This window comes from Heliangelus exortis, chromosome 12 (genome assembly GCF_036169615.1).
Source record: "Heliangelus exortis chromosome 12, bHelExo1.hap1, whole genome shotgun sequence".
Classification (NCBI taxonomy): Eukaryota; Metazoa; Chordata; class Aves; order Apodiformes; family Trochilidae; genus Heliangelus; species Heliangelus exortis.
Window position 1 is genome coordinate 1415250 of NC_092433.1, and position 19252 is coordinate 1434501.

The following is a 19252-nucleotide window of genomic DNA, read 5'->3' on the forward strand; positions in this document are numbered from 1 at the left end:
TTGCAGGTTCCTTGTACCAAAGCTGTACAGGTACAGGGTACCCAGGGAAGGACTTGGTCAGTAAGTGCAGAATTGTTTCTTAGTGTGCTTTAAGGAGTTCCCATCACCACCACAGGTTAACCTGGGGTCTTTGCCATGTGGGTTGCCTTCTGCTAATTTAGATGGTTATGGTGCTTACAGGCTGGCTGTGGTGCTGGATTGAAAGTCACAGACTTTACAAAAGAGGTTGCAGAGAGGATCAGATGACTGAGATTTTAGTGCAACTGTAAATATTCTTTAGAAGTTGCACTCTGTGGGATGCAGAGATGGATTGCTTGGGGCTGATGCTTGACTCTGTACTTGGAGTTCTGCTTGTCAAATTAGGAGCAGTGAATAAAAACATCTGAAATGAACAAGCCCTTCTTTAGCAGTCTGTTCAGTGTAGAAACATGAGTTTGCAGGAGAGCTGTGGGGAGCTGCAGCTCTGGGCAGGCAATGTCATCCAAGCCCAGTTTCACCTGGGCTTGGAAAAGCAGAGCCTGAAAGCTGTAGTTTGAAGCCTCTATAAAATGCCTTCTTCTGTAGTATTGCTACAGATTTCTCAAGGCTCTTCATCCTTTCTCTCATTTGCAAGGGAAGATGCTTGTTTTATTTCTTGCTGGGGTGCTGGGTATGTATTAATGTTCCCCATGTCTGTGTTGGCTTCATTGGCCACAACTGCCTGGAGTTTCATATGAGCAGTCCCAGATGTAAAGACTGAAAATATGAATTCCAATTGAATTATGCATCAACTCTTTTGTTGGTGGGGATTGATAAGTAAAGCAGCAAGGACATAGGAAATGCTCTGGTGTGACCAGATCTAATGCAAGGTAAAAGAATGAAGTGTGTAATTCTACACATGAGTTCATAACTGTGATGGGATCTTTGTGCCAAATTTCTGGAAGTTATTAAAAGGGCTAACAGAAGTTTGCATGATGTTGGATATATGGAAAGACTGAGACAACAGATGTAATGCAGTCTGTCTGTTCTGCAAGGATTTTGATATTGTTCAGGATCAGTGTATCTGTGAAAGTATCCTGTGTGGGGTTTTGATACGAGGGCTCAACTCTGAACTCATCAGACTTGCTCTGAGGGATAGAAAAAAAGAGAAAATAATCAGCAGTTGCTCAGGAAACCCTGGGAAAGAAAAGCAGCAACTCAAAAAATGAATTTTTAAGTGCAGGTAGAATTTGATAAAGACAAAATGGGATTTGCTGATCCTTAAGTGACTTTCCCTAGTTTGTGATAGGAACTCAGCAAAGAGTGACACTTCCAGGTGTGTTCACCCTTTGGACTCTGACTTTTGCAAAGACTGTCTCTAAATTTATAAAAGGTTTGGCTGAAACAGCCACTTAGTATAAGTTGTTCATCAGAAGTTATTTCTGTGTGATACTTGTGAAATTACAAATTTTAATTCAGAGATATTTTAGAGTGCTGTTTCTCTGGAAATGGGTGTAAGTGCAGGAGTAATTCCAGCCTGTACTTTGCTCAGGAAGAGACCTGGGCTTGGAAAAGCAGAGCCTGAAAGCTGTAGTTTGAAGCCTCTATAAAATGTCTTTTTCTGTAGCATTGCTACAGATTTCTCAAGGCTCTTCATCCTTTCTCTCATTTGCAAAGGAAGATGCTTGTTCTGTTTCTTGCTGGGGTGTTGGGTATTAATTGTTCCCCAGTTGCTAGTGAGGAGATGTTCACAATGCTGACTTGGTATCAGGGCACCTTCTACCCTGCTGTTCTCCTTTGCTCCTTGGAGCCAAAATGGAGGTTTCTCCAGACCAGGGTCTTGTCTTCAAGTACTCTGAATTACCTCTGGAAAAGTCTTTCTCTCTTAAGTACATGCACCATAGGGCTTTATTTTGGAAGGCTGTCAGCACTGTTCATCACTTGTGAAAATCAGGCTGTTTATTCCACTTTGGTTTTCTTATGTGCTCAATACTGCTGTATCTCTAACATATATTAAAGAGAAATTAATATTTGAAGCACTCTGGAGGAAGATGTGGCAAACATTGCTATTTTATTGTAAGTAGTGTTTAGTATAATAAGGCAAATTCTAAATGTTTGTTTAAGGCAAATAATTTTTGTTTCACAACACAATGTTAAAGTAATCATAATGTTTCTCTTTTTCAGCTGAAGGGATCAGAGCTTGAAATCACACTCCTCAGGGGTGGTTTGTGTCACTCTGCTGGTCCAGCCTGTGCCTATGTCAACCTCAAAGTTTGTGTTAATGGGACAGAGCAAGGTAGGGATGTGTTGGGTTTCATTTCTCAGGGGTGGTAAATTTTTGTTTCGAAAATGGTGTAAGTGTTGGAGCCAGAAATCTGTTTGAAAGGGGGAGCAAACTCCCTTCCAATGGTAGCTTTAAGTACTTCCTGAAAATTAAATTTATTGAAAGTAACAACATGCAGTGTCCATGATGTGGACCTGAGATTAAATCATCAGGCATGCACATAAATTGCTTCTATTTTGCAGAGGGATTTTTTTGGTGAATATCTGCATGGAGGTGTACAAACTCCTTATTTGTGCATGGACATTCAGCCACACTTAGAAGTGGGGTTGCTAAGAACTTTTAACTCTTGTTGTAGTACTATAGAATTTGGGAATACTCTTTTGGGAAGAGGTACTGGTTTTGAAAAACTTAAATTTATAGAGCTGAAAAGAATACTTAAACTAGAGCATTTGTTAGCAGCAAAAGATGAGTACAGTGGTATTGTGAAAAGCTTCACATTATTTCACATATTCACATTGAGTTAATATATTAACAGGAGAGAACTAAATCCACTCTGGATTGGTTTTCCTACATCTATTTACAGTTTGTGTGTCAAAATAAGTGTGCCTTGGTTTACATGGTTACAGAGCTACTTACAGAGTAATAATGGACAGAACTGTACAGCTGGTGTAGAGGGCATGCAGTCTGCCAGTTTTTCATAAATATGTTTATTTCAGTGACATAAAAATGTGGCTGCTTTGCTATAAACAAATATAACTTCTGTACTCTACATCTCAAGTGTTCTTGAGTCAGTTTCCCTGTTTTCTTTCCTCCTTCCATTTCTTAAAAAAAAAATTTCTGGAAGATGCAGTGTTGCCAGTTTGAACTTAGCTTAGAAACTGCCTGAAAGTAGTAAGAAAGTCATTAGCAAATCATTGAAATTTGGATGTTGCTTTCAAACTGCATCTTAATATCTTAATTTTGGTCTTAGATGGTGTTTTGCTGCTGGAGAATCCAAAAGGAGATAATGCCTTGAACTTCACTGGACTTGTAGATGCTGTCTCCTGCATTTTTGGTCTTAAAAATTTGAAACTGACAGTTTTTAATGGAAAAACAGGTAAATGGAGTATGACAAGGAAAATTGAAACTCTTTTTAGCAGCACTTAGGAGTTATGTATTGTATAATTTTTCTATATATATAAAAAATTGACAAGAAAATGCATAAGGAAGTATTCTATTTTATAGTACTTAGCTTATGAGACTCTTTATAGTCACATCAAAATGTTTCCAAAAGCTGCTGCCAAATGATGCTCATCTCTTCTCTTTTTTCCACTGCAGTTCTCATCAGGACAGAATCTGATTTATTACAGAAAGTTATCCATTGTGTCCAGACAATGCTATATATTGATGGCAAACTGCCATCAGCCTTTGCATTGCTTTTTGGGTTGTTTGTTTTTTTTTTACCCTATTGCCTGAGTAGGCAGAGTGAGAGTTTAAATTGAATGCAAACTGCTGTCTGTAGAGGGGGGGAAAAATGTTGCTTTTTCACCCTAGAGAAAATTGAGGATCTCTGCATATCTTCTTTTCAGAAAAACCTATGGAATATTTTTGCAGCTTGAACTTGGCCTCTGTTAGGGCATGAGAATATAAAATCCTGTGTAGAGATTATCTGGAGATTTACAGGTGGTACTGTAGTTTTGTTCATCACCAAGATAATATACAAAAAGGCAGCAATGGTAATTGGGCAACTACAGAAACTTTTTCTAGTGTGTTTTCATACAAATATTACTGAACCATGTCTAAGAGGGAGATAATTTGGCTGTGGTGAAAAGCTGCCTGTATGACTGATAAGGATCAATTCAAGTCCACTTTTGGTAGCAAAAGGTGAACAGTCTTAGAATGTCACTGTTACCATCTCCAACTTTAGTTTTGTTACTTGTCTTTTGCTGACAGTTTTCTAGAAGTTTTTTCTTGGGGGAGTTTCCTGCTGCATGTAATGTGCATTCCTTATTGTAATAAAGCTTTTTCCCAAGTTTGTGCTCATCTGAACTGAATAGTTCCATCAGGCAAAATGATTGTTCTCTGCTTTCAGTCATAAATGATTTATAGGAAATGCTGGATCCCTCTGTATCTGCCTCAAATTTCAATTATATTTTAAAGGAGGAAATAGTTTTCCTTGAAATATTTTTCCAAATGTTAGTGATACACCTCATATCAGTGTGGTACCTGCCTACACAGGTGGGTAAATACTTCTACAATTCATTACAGTACAATCACTGCAATTCATTCAGTTCAATTATTAAGAAATTACCTGGGCAAGGCCAAGAAGAGTTGGGAAACTCTCATCACATTAAGATTATAATCAGTTTGACTCCTTATTTCGTTTGTTTTCTGCCACTTACACAAAAGGACAAAAGGATGCAGGATCAATTTACTAATGCTCACTTCCTGAAGGCAGTGGTAAAGCAAATTTTAACCTTCCCTCTTCCTCAAAGATTCTTTTCTGCAGTAGTAACAAAGGCTGAATTTCTTTCCTTTCCCTGTTGTTTTTGCTGTGTAGACAACATTCAGGGACTTTCCATTTTGGGGTGCTGGTTATAAACTTTCATTCTAAGTGATCTGGGGCAGAGTGTTTGGGTTTTCTTCCCTGCCTACTTATGAACAACATCAGAATTCCTTTATAAAGATGAGGTTATCCCATTTCCTTTCTTTACAGTTTGGCAGAGGTCTTGAACAAGTGTTCAGCAGAAGGTAGAGCTCCATGGAGAGTCAGGGATGAAGGCAAAGAGAGGTGTTCAAAGAAAATACTTCTTAGAGTTATTAAGAGGATAGACCCTGAACTCTTGGTGTTCAGTTCAGGTGCAGTTCCCTTCTCTGCCCAAGCTTCACACGGGTGATGTGTGTGTGGCTCCAGGGGCTCTTTAGGTAAGGCAGGGGTTGGTATCAGCTGCTCTGAGAGGAGCTGCAAGGGAAGGTCATGTACTCCAGAGAAATTGTTGCTGAATTGTTCCCATGTGTGTTAATAAAATTGTGACCCAGTACAACTGTATTTCTGGCTCCTTATTTTCCTTCCTGTGGTTTTTAGGGCTGTCCACTTTACTTGCAGTAATTTATTATCTTGTTTTCTAATTGTAATGAAGATTTACTTTGGGTTGCATAATGGCACAAAATCAGGCAGTTCTTGTATATTAAGGCAGGGTAAAATATGTCTTGTCCCTCTTTTTCAGTGCAATGAAATGGGATAAACATTTCCTCCCCAGCAGTGTAGCAGTGTATTTTTGAGTAACTCAAAAGTACTGAGCAAGGCTCTGGGGTTTGTACTGATCTTTAGAGACTTAGAATAGAAGTTGTTTCTTCTTGAAATTATTATTTTTTTTTTATTTGAATTTAAAAAAAAGAAGTTGGGTTCAAGTTAGATGGTAAAAACAGCTGTCCTTGCCTTTCTTTTTGCTTTAGGTTGCTGAAAAATTGGAAACTTTCTGAACTTCTTAGGAATGCTTTTTGAGATAGGCTCAGCTTTCATGGAAGCAACCCATATTGAAAAAGACCTAGTTTGACAAAGAAAAGAAAGGAAAAAAGTTTATGGGAATAAATGAAGCTGTAAATCGTGTTGGGCTTTAAAAAGGGGGAAGAGGAAAGAGAGGCAAAAGTCCCCCTAAAAACATCTCAGTCCACATCTTATTTAATGTTTATTATTTTCAGATGGTTAATTTTTTAAAAAGTTCTATTCCTAGCACTGCTTTCTCTCCAAGAGTATAAAAGGATTTTTTTTTTTTAATCTTTAATTTTTTAAAAGGCCATGAAGCTGTAAGGTAGCTTCGAAGAGTATCAGCTCTTCTGTCTCAGCTGCAGGAAGAACTGCCTTGAAAAGTGATTTTAATATTGATGAGCACTTGCAGTATCTGCTTGTTTTCAAGTGCATTGTTATATATAAGGAAATGATGCTCTGGTTTTTGCTTGCCCTTCCTCGAGGTTTGGATGAGCTGACTGTGCTGACAGCACTGCACATGAACTCCTCCTTGTGAAAATGTCATCAGTCCTCTCATGCACAGTGCTGGATTTGTTAACTACTTAAATCACCATTATTGCAGCTCATGCCCTGGTGCCCTGTGTGGATCTGCACAGACCCTGCCAGCCCATCTCCAGTGGAAGCTCCTTGAGCTGGGTGAAGTTCCTTGCTCTGTGAAGCACCCTGCTCCCTGCTGCTCTCTCCTACCCATGACCTAGGGATGCTTTGTTAGGGAAAACCTGCTGCTGCCTCCCTTTCTGTATCATGGAATCTTGTTAATTCCTTTCCACTCCTGCTTTTAGTTATTTTCTTATTTTCCTCTGAGGAAAACCAAAAGCAAAGCATTTTTGGGCAGGTGGCCACTGTGATTTGAAAGTCTTAATTCTTGACAACTGAAAACTGAATTCTAAAAGCAACAGTAAAGTTTTGCCTTTTTCTTTCAAGCTTTCATATAAATGTTGATTATTAAAGGTAGTATTTTATAATTTTAGATGCAGTATAAGGGTAGATATGGGAAACCTTTATCCTCATAAATCTTACGAGCTGCCTTCTTACATTGTGCTTTGATGTTTCCTGGCAGTTGGTGAAATATTGTAAGCTTGTATCCTGTAAGCTTCATCTTTTTTTGTTGGTTTGGTTTTGGGTTTGTTTGGGGCCTTTTGATTTTTAAGTTTACAAACATCCTTGGAAATAGGAGTGCCACTTCTGCCTCTTCAAAATGCATTCAGCCAGACTAATGGAAAATAAGCCTTGTCAAGCTTGGTGACGTGTGAGTAGGGCAGATAGGGGATGGAAACCTGCTGGAAAGAGATGACAGATGTGCCTGTTCTGTGTGTGCAGGCACTGATTGATTCTTGCAAGAAATTAAATGTATCAATTCTTCCTGAATTTGGTCCTTGGTGTTCTTTTGTAGCTGCAAGAGCTTTGTAGCAAAGAGTGATGTTCTTTTTCTGTATCTATAGTGTGATGCTTTTTTTTACCTCTGTGATAGACAGTTGATGCAGGTAGTGCAGAATGCAGCCTTACGTGTTTAATTTGTGTTGCAGAAACCTCCTGAGCTCCTCATCTGAGAGCTTTTGGGGTGCTGGTGTTACTTCTAAAATCCTTTGAGACATGGGTCCTATTTTAGGTCCGATCTCTCACCATTTTGTAAATACACACAGCTGGAGTCATCTGCTGAATCACCAGCTATTGTTGACATTAAGCACAAATATTTAATGTGCATCTATTAGTAATATCAATATTTTTCATGAGCTAACCAGCTTCTGATAGTGCAGTTATTGTCATCTGGAGTTTAATGAGGGGACTGTCCTGGTGTTACAGAGTAACACATACCCAGTGCTGCTTCAGCTGGGGAGGTCAGGGCAGAGGCAAAGATCATTGGGCTTAATTTAATGGGGTAGGAATGGTTGGATTGAGTAAGTTCTTGCTTGATTTAAGTTATATGACTATCTTTATTGCATAAGTAATTGAGTCTAATATGTGTAAGAAATGGTACATAGGAGGTAATTTCCACAACAGACTAAGTTCTTTATGTTAGTAAGAAAGCAAAATATTTCTGCACAAATCCTGCTTTTCAAAATGGAGAAAGGCTCTTTTTTGAGCAAGGAATTGCAGAGAGGGAAATGTTAGTTAGAAAGCCTCATTGTCAGTGAATCCAGGGAGAGCTGGACCTCCTCTTCCCTGTAATGGCCTGACTGCTCTCATTTTCTTTTCAGAACTGATAAACAAAAGTGACTTGCTTAGCCTCAGTGGAAAGACTCTGCATGTGACAACAGGGTCAGCACCTGCTCTGATCAGCTCTCCTGATGCTCTGCTCTGCCAGTATATCAACTTGCAGCTAATGAATGCAAAGCCACAAGGTATGTAGGGTACTGATCTCTCCTCATTTACACCTGCAGCTTTCAGTGGTAGAAGTTTTGGACACCATTGCTTACTGATGAAGATAAGTACATATTTTTCATTGGCAGGTGGTGATTTTGCTGATTTTTTTCCTAGTGTGTGCTTTCTACTAAGCACATAGTGCTTATGTTTAGCTTTTCTCCTTCTATTCAGAAAAGAACAAGGAAGGGCCAGTCTGAGATAAGGGATGGCATTTAAACATGAGCCCTTCAGCATTGTTTTTCTGTTCCTGACCATCAGCTCACCTGAGCAACTTATTTTAACAGTCTAAAAGTGACTAAATATTAAGAGCCAGCTCTTTACCAAGACCTTATAAACAGCCAGTTAAATGTTTCTCAGTGCCATTTAAAAGCCAAATGACTTGCATTATTAACCTGATCAGGCATGTTCATGTAATTACATGTGCATGTAGCTCTATTTCACAGCTGCTAACTCTTAACTTCTACTGTGAAACCCCCACCCCAATGTAAAAACTACATTGATAGTTCCTGGGTTTGAATATCTGCTCTGGTATGGCTCTTTTCTGGGTTGGGTCTATATGGAATCTTATTGATGCTTCTGGGAATCTCCTTGGGCCCAAAAGGTGTTTTGAACTGGGGATTTGATCATGAGGAAGTGCTTTGTGAGCTCCCCTGGTTGTTAGTGGTTTGTATGTCCTGCTGAAATACTGCATGTTTCCTGGTCTCCAGGTTATCCTGTAAATAATTCTGTAAACTTTTATTTTGTTTGCTACACCATTAGTAATCACTGATACATCACATTTTGTAATTCCTGAAGTTATTTTGTGAATTTCGTTGGCTGGTGTTGGTAATTACTGAGCCCTATGAGCAATTGGAGATGAAATTGAAGAAGAAATCCTAAATTTCAATTTACCAAGATAAATAATATCATTCTGCTCCAGTGACCCATCTGTTTCTCTTGTTCAGAATGTCAGAAAGGAACAGTGGGAACTCTCCTAATGGAGAACCCTGTTGGTCAGAATGGATTAACATACCAAGGTCTTCTACATGAAACAGCAAAAGTTTTTGGTCTCAGAAGCAGGAGGCTAAAATTGTTCCTGGATGAAGCACAGACTCAGGGTAAGCACAAACTTTTGGTTTGCTTCTGTGAGGATACTTGGGAGTTTCTGCTGAGGAGCAGCTCATGTAGCCTGAGATCCAGTTTAATTACTCAATGTACACTATTTATACATTGGTTTCTAATTTTGCCAAGTAGTTAAATAAGTAATTAATAAAATTCTTTAACCACACAAAACACTCAGAAATTCAAAACTATGATACCTTCCCTTTACCAAGACAAGTTTTATGTAAGTTCCTTCCTTTGGAAATACAAAAGTCAGCCAGCAGTGTAAGTAGTAGGTACATGCTACTGTGACTAAGCAGAGAATCTGCTCCTAGAAGTAATTCTGAAGTATGTTTCAAGAATGTGTTAAAATTGCTATTTCTGTAGCATTTGTAACATTATGTTCTGTAACACTGATATTGTTGCATATATTGGGGTGTTTTCCTTCATCGTGGAGAAGAGGAGTGGGTGGAAGAGACCTGGGTGGCAGCTGCATTCAGAGTGCCAGGGAAGCAGGAGGCTTCACCACAGTCACAAAGCTGAAATATTAAAGCATCTTCTGAAGCTGCAGTTGAGTGGTGAGGCTTAGAAACAATATCTCTGATTCATGAGAAAGATAACACTCAAGATTTAGCCCCCTGCTGTGTACTTGGGCCTAAGAAAGTTTTGGGGCTTTATTTGACAGATGGAAACTGCCTGGTAAAAACAAACAAGCAACAGGTGTATTTTGGTATATTCAGGAAAATTCAGCTCTTCAAATGAAGTGATACCAAGTATTCTGTCTCCAGTTTATTGCACTGGTTCTGGTTCTTAACTTATCCCATGTTAGGTTGCCTGTCTGGAAGTTGGGCATCTTGTTTAAAGTAGTTATCTAGCCCTAGGATGGGATGGATTCCCTCTGGAGCTGCCTGGCAGCTGGTGAGGAGTGAGTGGAGCTCCCTGGTGCAGCTGGTGAAAAGTGAGGCCACTGAGCTCTCTGCCCAGGCTGAAGGGGTTCACTTAGAGCAGAGTCAGGCAGGTGAGGTGCAGATCCTTTTGTTGTGGATTTTTGGTTGGTTTTAAGTTTCATGTGACCTCAACTCTGTCTATTTAAAAAGTGGGTTTTGCAAGTAAAATTTAGATGAGACTTGCTAGTGATTAGTTTGAGCTAATACTGAAAATACTGTGCTGGATAGTGTTAACAAACCCAGGAACCTGGAGAGTGTCATGTTTAGAAACAGCACCTGGTGTAAAAACCAAGCAAATCAACTTCTTTTGCACACACAAAACGTGGGTTTATGTCTAAAACTTGATTGACTGGGTGTTCAGCCATTCAGGAGCAACAGGCATTATAAATATTTCTTTTTTTGGTTTCTATCATTGTTACAGGGCAAAAGAATTCACAGCAGCATAGGACTTAGTTGAGATACTAAAATAACTGTTGTAGACAAGTTTTGAGCTTTGAAAGAGGGAAACATACAGCCTCTAAGTCTCAATTTCAGTAAGAATTTTTTAAATGCCCTTTTCCTAAAAGGGAAATCACTCTAACATATTTTAGTATGAATTCTCCAGACCCATTTAAACTTTAAATAAAGTAATAATTCATGATGATGTGAAAGATCAGATTTGGTAATTCTTTAAAGGCTAAAACAGCTGATTTGATCTTTTTGAGACTCAGAATGTAGAGAACTTGGTCCTGGAGCTTTATTTGCATTGGTAAAAAGTTTATGCCATGTAGCTGTGCTTCTGACTTCGTTCTCACCATGCAGCTCTTTTCATGGCATTTTTAATGGAATAAAGACTGAAACAGTCTTAATTTATCTTCAGATCTCTTTACATGATAAAACACTGCACATAAAACAAATCTTTGCCTCTGTAAAACATTAGTTAAATTAATGTTTATTTGTATTTTAGCAACTTTGTAATCTTCTAGTCACATTTATATCAATATAGTTCAAGGTCTCTTAATATGTTTGGTCTCTTAATACTTTTTTATTCTAAAGTTAAAAAATAAAATGTTTTATGTTAATCATTTGAAAGATTTCAAAATAAACCATGAATTGGAAGGTCGAGGCCTGGCTTTACAAAAAGAAAAATAAAATCACTTGGGGGAAAATGAGTTATCAATTTTGAAAATATTATTTTCATTAATGTTGTCAGGGACAGGCAGTTGGGCACCTGCTGTCTATTGCACAAAAGCTTGCCAACCCATCAGAAACACATCTGGTTTTCACCCCCTTTTGGAATACTGGGAAAACATTTCATAAATAAATGTCAAAGTGGTGACTGTTGCATATTCATGAGACTGTAACACACTTTACAGGCAGCTGATTCAGAGACACAACTTGGGGATGGAGGCAGTGCCTCCTGATGTGGTACCAACAGAGCCTTGTCCTTACATTTTGATGATAAATCAGGTTTCCAATTTCCAATAGTAATAATTTTCTTAAATAATGGTAAATATAGTAGCTTAATGTAATTCCTAATTCTTCAGGATTTAAAGAATAATTTAAAAAAATATTTGAGACTAGATTCATAGTTTATATGGCTGCTTCTGCAGACCAAAATAACTTTTTAACATACTGATACATCACTTTCATGGGAAGGGAAGGAAGGTTAATGAAGGAATAAAGCCCTAATTGCTGAATTGGATTATACCTCCACTCTTGTAGTTCTGCAAATGGGTTTTCAGCTGCATAAAGCAGAGCACTACACTGGAAGAGAACTCCTTAAAAACAGTCCCATCATCATCCATAAGGGCTTCTTATTCCTTCAGTTAATAGATGGCTTTTAAACTTTGGTGCAGAGTGTATCTGCTGAGTTTAAAAATTAAATATTTTTAAAAGAAAGACAGGAGCCTTAATGCTAGAAGGAGCATGCACACTGTTCCATGGAAACACAACTCCTTCCTGTCATTTCTAGAATCAGTTTTCACTCAGACATCATGTAACTGCAAACTAAACTGCTTTACATGATGTCCATGGATGCACTTCACAGCCTCTCCTGCCCCCAGCACACACTCTGTGCCCTGGCTGCTGTCAGCTGGAGCTGAGCCCGAGGCAGAGCAGCAAGGAGATCAGACAGCAGCTCTGTGACACACTGCAGGACTCTACAAAATTGTTTGTACTGAGAAATACACCCAGCCCTTTGTTATTAATCTGTCATTTGTGCCAAATTTAACATTATCTTTTATTTGCTTGTGTTGTCTATAGGGATTCTGGTGTGCAGAGTAAGACTGGAACCCCCTGATACAGTTTTTTGCTTTGGTTTCAGTAGATGTGTTTCAGGTTACCACTTCCAAGTTTCTTCCCACTTTGAAGTTTTTTTTTAGTAAAGAGATCTCCAGTGTAGTTGTTATTCACATTGTTTGGCACATGGGGAGGTAAAGCTTTTTCCCAAAAGCAATGTGCTGTGTTATTGAAGTAGTTTGCTACAGCTGATGGGTGCTGAGAGCCATTGAGCTGGCAGGTATCTGCCTTCTGGGGCAAAATGCTCTGCACAAGGGCAGAAACAGTTAAAGACATTCCCAGTTCCTACCAGCTTTGCAGGGTACGTGTTCTGTAGCTGCAGAGTCCAATTACTCTGTGTTTGTGTTTCATAAATAATCATAAACCCTGAATAAGCTGGTTGGTAATACAGTGTATCCTTAAAGGAGGTTTGTTGATGAGCCTTTATCCTATTTATCCCATCCATTAGCCTATTTATCCTGTTCCACACCATATGCATATAGCTATGAAAAGATTTAAGGAATTGAGCTGGTATAGTATAAAATTCTTGAGGCATATTTGATAAGATTGCAATGTGAGTTTATCAGCAGACACTACTACAATCAGTCCCTGTTTTATATGTAAGAGCATGCAAATTTTATCTCTATTTTTACACTCCTTCACAGATTTTGTCTTCTCTCAGAGGTGGAACACTGGAGATGATGAGTCTGACCTCTCCATGTGGCCTTTCTTATGGAACTTTTATAAGGGCCTCTGGTTTTCAGTGCATTGTGTTGTGTTGTTGAACCTGACTTCATATCATTACATTATAAAATAATTTTCTGAACTAGGTAGTATTTTGTGTGGGTATAAACCTGGGAGCTGACACAGGCTTTCAAAAAATTCTTCTTTGTTAAGATATAACAGTGTTTTCAACTCTGTCTGTGGCAATCCTGAGGTATGGTGGAGGGAGTTTTGAGCTGAGCAGTTTCTGTCCTAATCCTGGTTTGGTTGAATAAAGAAAATGAATGGAGAAGAAAAAACTTTGTTCCTAGTTTTACCTGTAAGCAAGAGCATTAACTGTGTTCTATGTCTCTTGTTTTCTTGGTTCAGAGATCACAAAGGACATCTCCATGAAGAACCTGAATATGAAGACTGTCTATGTTCATGTTATACCCACCACAGCTGAATGTTAAGAATTCCATTTTTATGAAACCATGTAGACTTTAATCCACAAAAAAAAAAAAGAAGTCAAATTAAATTAGGATGCTTTCAGAGTAACATCCAGGTTGTGTATGGTACTTTTAACATCTCAGATTGCACACAGGATGTTTTCTACCAGTGCATGTCTAATATGCTGCTCTTTGGTTTTAAATACAATGTATTTTCATTATGTTACCTTGTTGATACTGTAAAAGCTGATCAGAAAAATATCAGAACTCCTTAACCTTTAGCTATCTATGCAGTAATTTGCCTGAAAGAAACAGAACTAGTACCTCAGTGATGCTGTTCTCTGCCTGTCCTTTATGCAGAGGGCATCCTTTGATTTTTCTAAACCATGGTTACCTATGAGGCTCTATGATATCTATGCCATGGTACAGTAGATTTGAAGCTTATTGAAGGGTTACCTGGATTTGTTCACTCATACTAGCTGGATTTCCATGAAGTATGTAGCTGTTAATTTAAAATACTGCCTAATTTCAACAATTGGAACAATAAATTTGCTTCATATCCAAACTTGTGTTGCCCTGAGTTCAGATTAATTTGCTTCCTTACATTTTCTACAGGAGATGATGCTTAGCACACAGCATAGCTAAGGAAACCCAGAGAAACCTGTGGTCTGAGAATGTCCATACTGAATGCCAGTGACTCTTTGGGCTGGGATGGTGACAGACATTGGGAATTTTGTCTGGCTAGGATTTCAGGGGAGTGTTGTTTGCTTTGGTTCCTGATTTAAAAGCAGGTTTAGATTTAAATTAGTGTTGGGTTTTTAGTTTTTACAGCAGTCAATATACCTTGCCAAATATTTTAGTTTTAATTTGTACATCTGTAAGCAAGTGAAGTAACAGGCAACCTTCTTTGAGATTGAAGATGGGGTTTTTGTAGAGTTAACTTAAACTAGAAACTTGAGCACACTTAAGTTTCACCTCATTTTGATAGTGTTGGTAATCAGTGTGAAACTTGCTGCTGTAAAAACACTGAACTTGAAGATACACATGTCTGCAGCTGCCTTCTCTGCTCTGCCTCTGTTAGCTTCCTGAGAACAAGATACACACACTGCAAACAAGAGGCTTAACAGAGTTAAGTTTTGTAAGAATGGCAAAGTCTTGCTTAGCATGTTTTTCCATTCCTCTGTGGTTTTCTTTTTTACACTACGAATGCAAACCAAAGCTTTTTTGTGATAACTCTCTGTTAGTGGGAATAACTGTAAATAAATGTTCTGTGTAACTACTGTGCTCTAGTGGACTGTACCAAAATTGTAAGCACTCATTTGAAGTAAATCAAGTCTCTGTGGCATTAAGCTTACATACAATTATTTTTATCAGTAGTAAAAATGTCAGTGCCTGAACCTACTGAATAATTGGCCTGCTCAGTTAAATGAATATTGGACATTGCCCTCTACCTTCCCTGTAAATCACCTTGCTTATCTCTTTATTGACGTAGCAACATGGAAATCAAATTTGTATTGGCTTTTTTTTTTTTTTTTTGTCACATTAAAATGTCCAGCTTATGTCTTCTGCAAAGGTAAGATGGCTGGTCCTAAGCTGAGTAACTTTGCTTTATTACTTATAGAGAATAAATGAAGATAGCAAATTATGGCAATCTGACCTCAATCTTAATGAGACCATTTAAGGAGTCTACTTGTTTGCATTTTTAATGAGTTAGTTGGGATTTAGCATTTTGTGTATGTGTGGGGTTTTTTATTTCTAAGGGTGTTGGCTGGCCAAGTTTCATGGAAGGACTGGATTAGACTTGATATATATACATATACATATATATATATATATATATGCTTTCCAGTGAATTAAAAGCCCAGCTGAGATCTGTGAATTCACTCTGAGTTACCAACAGAAGATAATCCTCAGCAGAACTTTTTTTCTTTTTTCAGATATATTTATAGCTGCTTAGCATAAAAAATAATCTGCCCTTGAGAGAAGAAATACTGTTGGACAAAGGTCACTAGAAGTCTCATACTTGATATGAGGTATAGTGGAATTGGGTTTCCTGGATTTTCTTCAAGTAAATGACTGCTTTAAACTGAAGATAAAATCTGGCTTTTTCCAGGACTTTATACCTCTGTGAAGATGTCCTGCAGAGCAGCACTGCCTGTGGTACACTCTTAAAACAGACAGAGGCATGCTGATAAAACTTAGATTTCAATTACTTTACAGGAAAGGGATGAAGGGAAAATATTGCTGATAATTTGGTATGTGTTCCTTAGCTCTTCAAGACCTTTGCTGAGGTCATGAGCTTTGAGACAAAGATAGCAGAGACCCAAAATGAGTCTGGTTCCTTTGGATGTGAGGCTACATGAAGATTGCTTTATTAGCATCAGGACCCATTACCTGCTTCTCAGGGAGTGTTCATGGAATAATAGAGTTTATATGGTGCTCTGAAGAGCAGTATAAAAAGGGGATGGTGGTAAACTGCAAACTGGACATGAACCATGGGGTTGGGGTTGGTTTTGTTTTTTCATCCTGTTTCACTACAACTCCATGTGAAAACAGAAATCCTTAAACCTGTCTTTAGAGAAGGAAGAAATCCTTCAGTAAGATCTGTTCTTCTTTTCCAGATGAGGCTTGAGCTTATAACTGGAGAAGGAAGGCCTTTCAAGTAGATGTGCTCTGGAGGGCATGCAGTGTGAGCTCTGTTGTCTCTGTGTAGTTGGAGTGTGCTTTTTTTTCTAAGATTTTTGTCTTTAAAGTGGGTGTATTGGCATAAAGTTACAGTTACCTGTTTCTTTCCAGGGTTATGCACTTGATTTCCAAGATCAGAAATAGTGTGTGGAGCTCAGTGGTGCTTCCTTTACCCTGCTTCACCTCAGCCTTCTTTCTTCACTGCGTGCACTTTTCATTCTTCTTTTTTTTCCATTTTCCTTTTCCTTCCCTTTTTGTGGGTTTTGTTGTTGTTTTTTACCTTGCTGTTTGTAGTTCCTCAGCTGTCACTTTCTGTCCACATTCTTACTCCTTATGGGTTGTGATGGCTGGAGCAGAAACAGAGTTGTGCTTCTGCATGCTGCAGTCTGATCATATCACAGGGATGGAAGTGTGCATAAATGCTATGTCTGTCTTTGGTAGGATCAGTAAAAGCTGTCAGAGGGTAAAATTCAATATGCTAGGACAGGTAATGGAAGAATGAGACCAGAATTATAACAGGACACTGAGGAAAATGCTTCTGGGTCAGTTAACTTTACATCAAGCTTCTGCATAAATAGCATGTAATAAAAAGTAATTTTGTTGCAGAATTATATTTTAATTTTACTGCCACTCTGTTAGTTGGCTGTGAGCTGTTTTCTCTAAAACGTGCTGATAGTCAACATTAGGAACAAGCTGTGACCTATTTGGGTGAACTTGTTTCCTACCTTCATTCTCCATATCCATTTTTAGTATCCATTTTTATTATTCTGGATAATATCTGATCATAGCTTGAGAGAATTTGTCCCATGGGATCTTGATGTGGGGAATGTTTCCTGCTAATTTTTCTATTGAGGTTTTTTTAATGCATTTCTATAACCTCATCTAGGTTGGGCTAATAATAGTATTTTGGTTTGATGTGATGCTCTTCAAGATTTATGTACTTCAATTAGATTTCCTTTTAAATAGCTTGTTATACAAATGAGGTCCCAGATCACTGTTGTCTCTGCATAGAGAAAGACACTACCTAGGCACTCATACAGCTCTGCTGCAGCATTTATTATACTCTGTAGGAGTTTGTATCCTGGAGTTCTCATGCAGTCTGCTGACCTTCTGCTGTTGCCTTTCACCTGGGAGCAGTGGCACAGAGCACTCTATCTCACACTCATTAAAATGTGTGCAGCATCCAGTCAGCTGGACTCTGCTGAACCAGGTTTTTGCTGCTGTGTTACAGAATTGATTTGTTGTTACAGCAGTACCCAGAAATCCTTGTGCTGTTGTTTAAAACAAAACTGGAGACATCCTTTCCCATGGATTCTCATTTCTCTTCCTTTTCTTAAGAACTCCATGTCTTAAGAACCCCTTGAATCCATGGTGCCTGTTTGGGGATGAAAGTTTCAATCCTGGTTTGCTATCTGTGCCGTTTTTACCAGGTAGGAACTCATTAGCTGACCCTAATTGGCACCCTGAGGGCCTGGCATGACCAAGAGAGGTGACAGGATGACATCTGTGTCAGGCCACACCAAGGCACACTGGCAAAGTTGCATGGACAGTACAGCAACAGGGCTGTTTGCTCCCGGGCAGTCCAGTTGCTGTATTTCCCCACAATAAATCAACATAAGGGTGGGCCAGCTAGCTAGGTACCATAGCAATTTTATTTCCTTTTTCAGCTGAGTGTACATAAGACAAAAACTTGCATTTCTGTTTTGCTTTAATGCAGTAGAAAAGGTGTGACTGTTGGTTTTGTCCTGCAAGTAACCTCCAGCCAGAGAGAAGAGATGCTTTGAGGAGAGAGAAAAAAAATCAGTGCCTCCACATAGTGCTGTAAGGTGAGCAGCAGGTGATGAGCTGAACAGCCCTGCTGCAGCTCAGAATCTCCATTTTTCTGTCAGCAAGGTGGAGTCAAGGCATCCCTGGCATTCCTGGTTAAGCACAAAGCAATTCTAGAGTTTGTCAAGGCTTTCTTGATGAGCTCGTTATCTGATTCCTTGCAGGACAGACTCTTGACACTGATTAAACAGATTGAAAAAAATAATGTATGCAACTGTGTAACAAAAGGTCAACTTCAAAATAGCCTCAAATGGTTTTCTTTGGTTTTCTTCTTTCAAAGATGGCACGAAAGAGTGAGCAGCACAGTGTCATCCACGCACAGAAGCAGCTTTACAGCACAAACTATTTGCTGAGTTATTTCTGCTTTTGCTGTGCTCTGAGTGGTGGTTCACAGAAGTTGGGGGAGGCTGTGTCTTCAATTATCTAATGTTTTCCCCAGTTAAAATGTTTATGTAACCAATATAATTATAGCTTTTATGTAATTGGGGGAGAAAAAAGGTTCCTGTTGCAGTATGGCTGGGTATTTCAGTTAATCTCCAGTCTTCATTCAAAGTTCTAATTAGGGGTCACAAAGCTCCTCAGAAGACTTCTAAAATTCCTTGTAGATACATTTAGAATAAAATTACCCCTAAAGATATTTATTTTTTTCCAGACTTGCTTGGGCTATAGATAAGGGAATTCCCTATACATTATCCTCATTTTGCAGCTGGTTCCACTTCTTTTCACTGTAAAAACATTGCAGTTGAAATCTCCAAAATAAGTTAAATGGACCTTGGCACTTAATATTTGCTAAATTTGAACAAGTTGAAGTCTCCAAAATAAGTTAAATATACCTTGGCACTTAATATTTGCTAAATTTGAACAAGTCTTTGAACAATTTGATCAACTGTAGTGTTCCTCGAGGACAAATTTCCTTTTCAAATTGGCAGTTTTGCAAAGGTGATAACTGTCAAAATTTAAGAGGTAGATGATGTGTTCTTTGATTAGCAGTGCTGGCAACCCCCAAAATCTTAGATTGCTTATGGATATCATAGGCCAGGTGTTGCAGGTGGGAGGAGGGGAAGATAGGAGCTGCATGGCAAATTTAGTTGAGATCTTACTCTGCAAATCTTGCTGATGGATGATAAATTCCAAACGAGGATGAAGGATCCTGAATATTCCTGAAGACAGGTGAGTGTTTTTAAAAATA

At 38.6% G+C, this 19252-nt stretch overlaps 1 protein-coding gene across 1 annotated transcript in view; it reads left to right on the forward strand.

Moving 5' to 3' along the window:
- IARS1 (isoleucyl-tRNA synthetase 1) overlaps positions 1-14116 on the forward strand; it is a 97625-nt gene extending 83509 nt beyond the window's left edge. Inside the window, exons 31-35 of the mRNA XM_071755392.1 lie at positions 2143-2254; positions 3213-3338; positions 7949-8092; positions 9059-9211; positions 13493-14116. Of these exons, the coding sequence (XP_071611493.1) occupies positions 2143-2254; positions 3213-3338; positions 7949-8092; positions 9059-9211; positions 13493-13575 (618 nt within the window). The 3' untranslated portion in view covers positions 13576-14116. The remainder of the gene's footprint in view (positions 1-2142; positions 2255-3212; positions 3339-7948; positions 8093-9058; positions 9212-13492) is intronic.
- The last annotated feature ends 5136 nt before the right edge of the window (positions 14117-19252 follow it).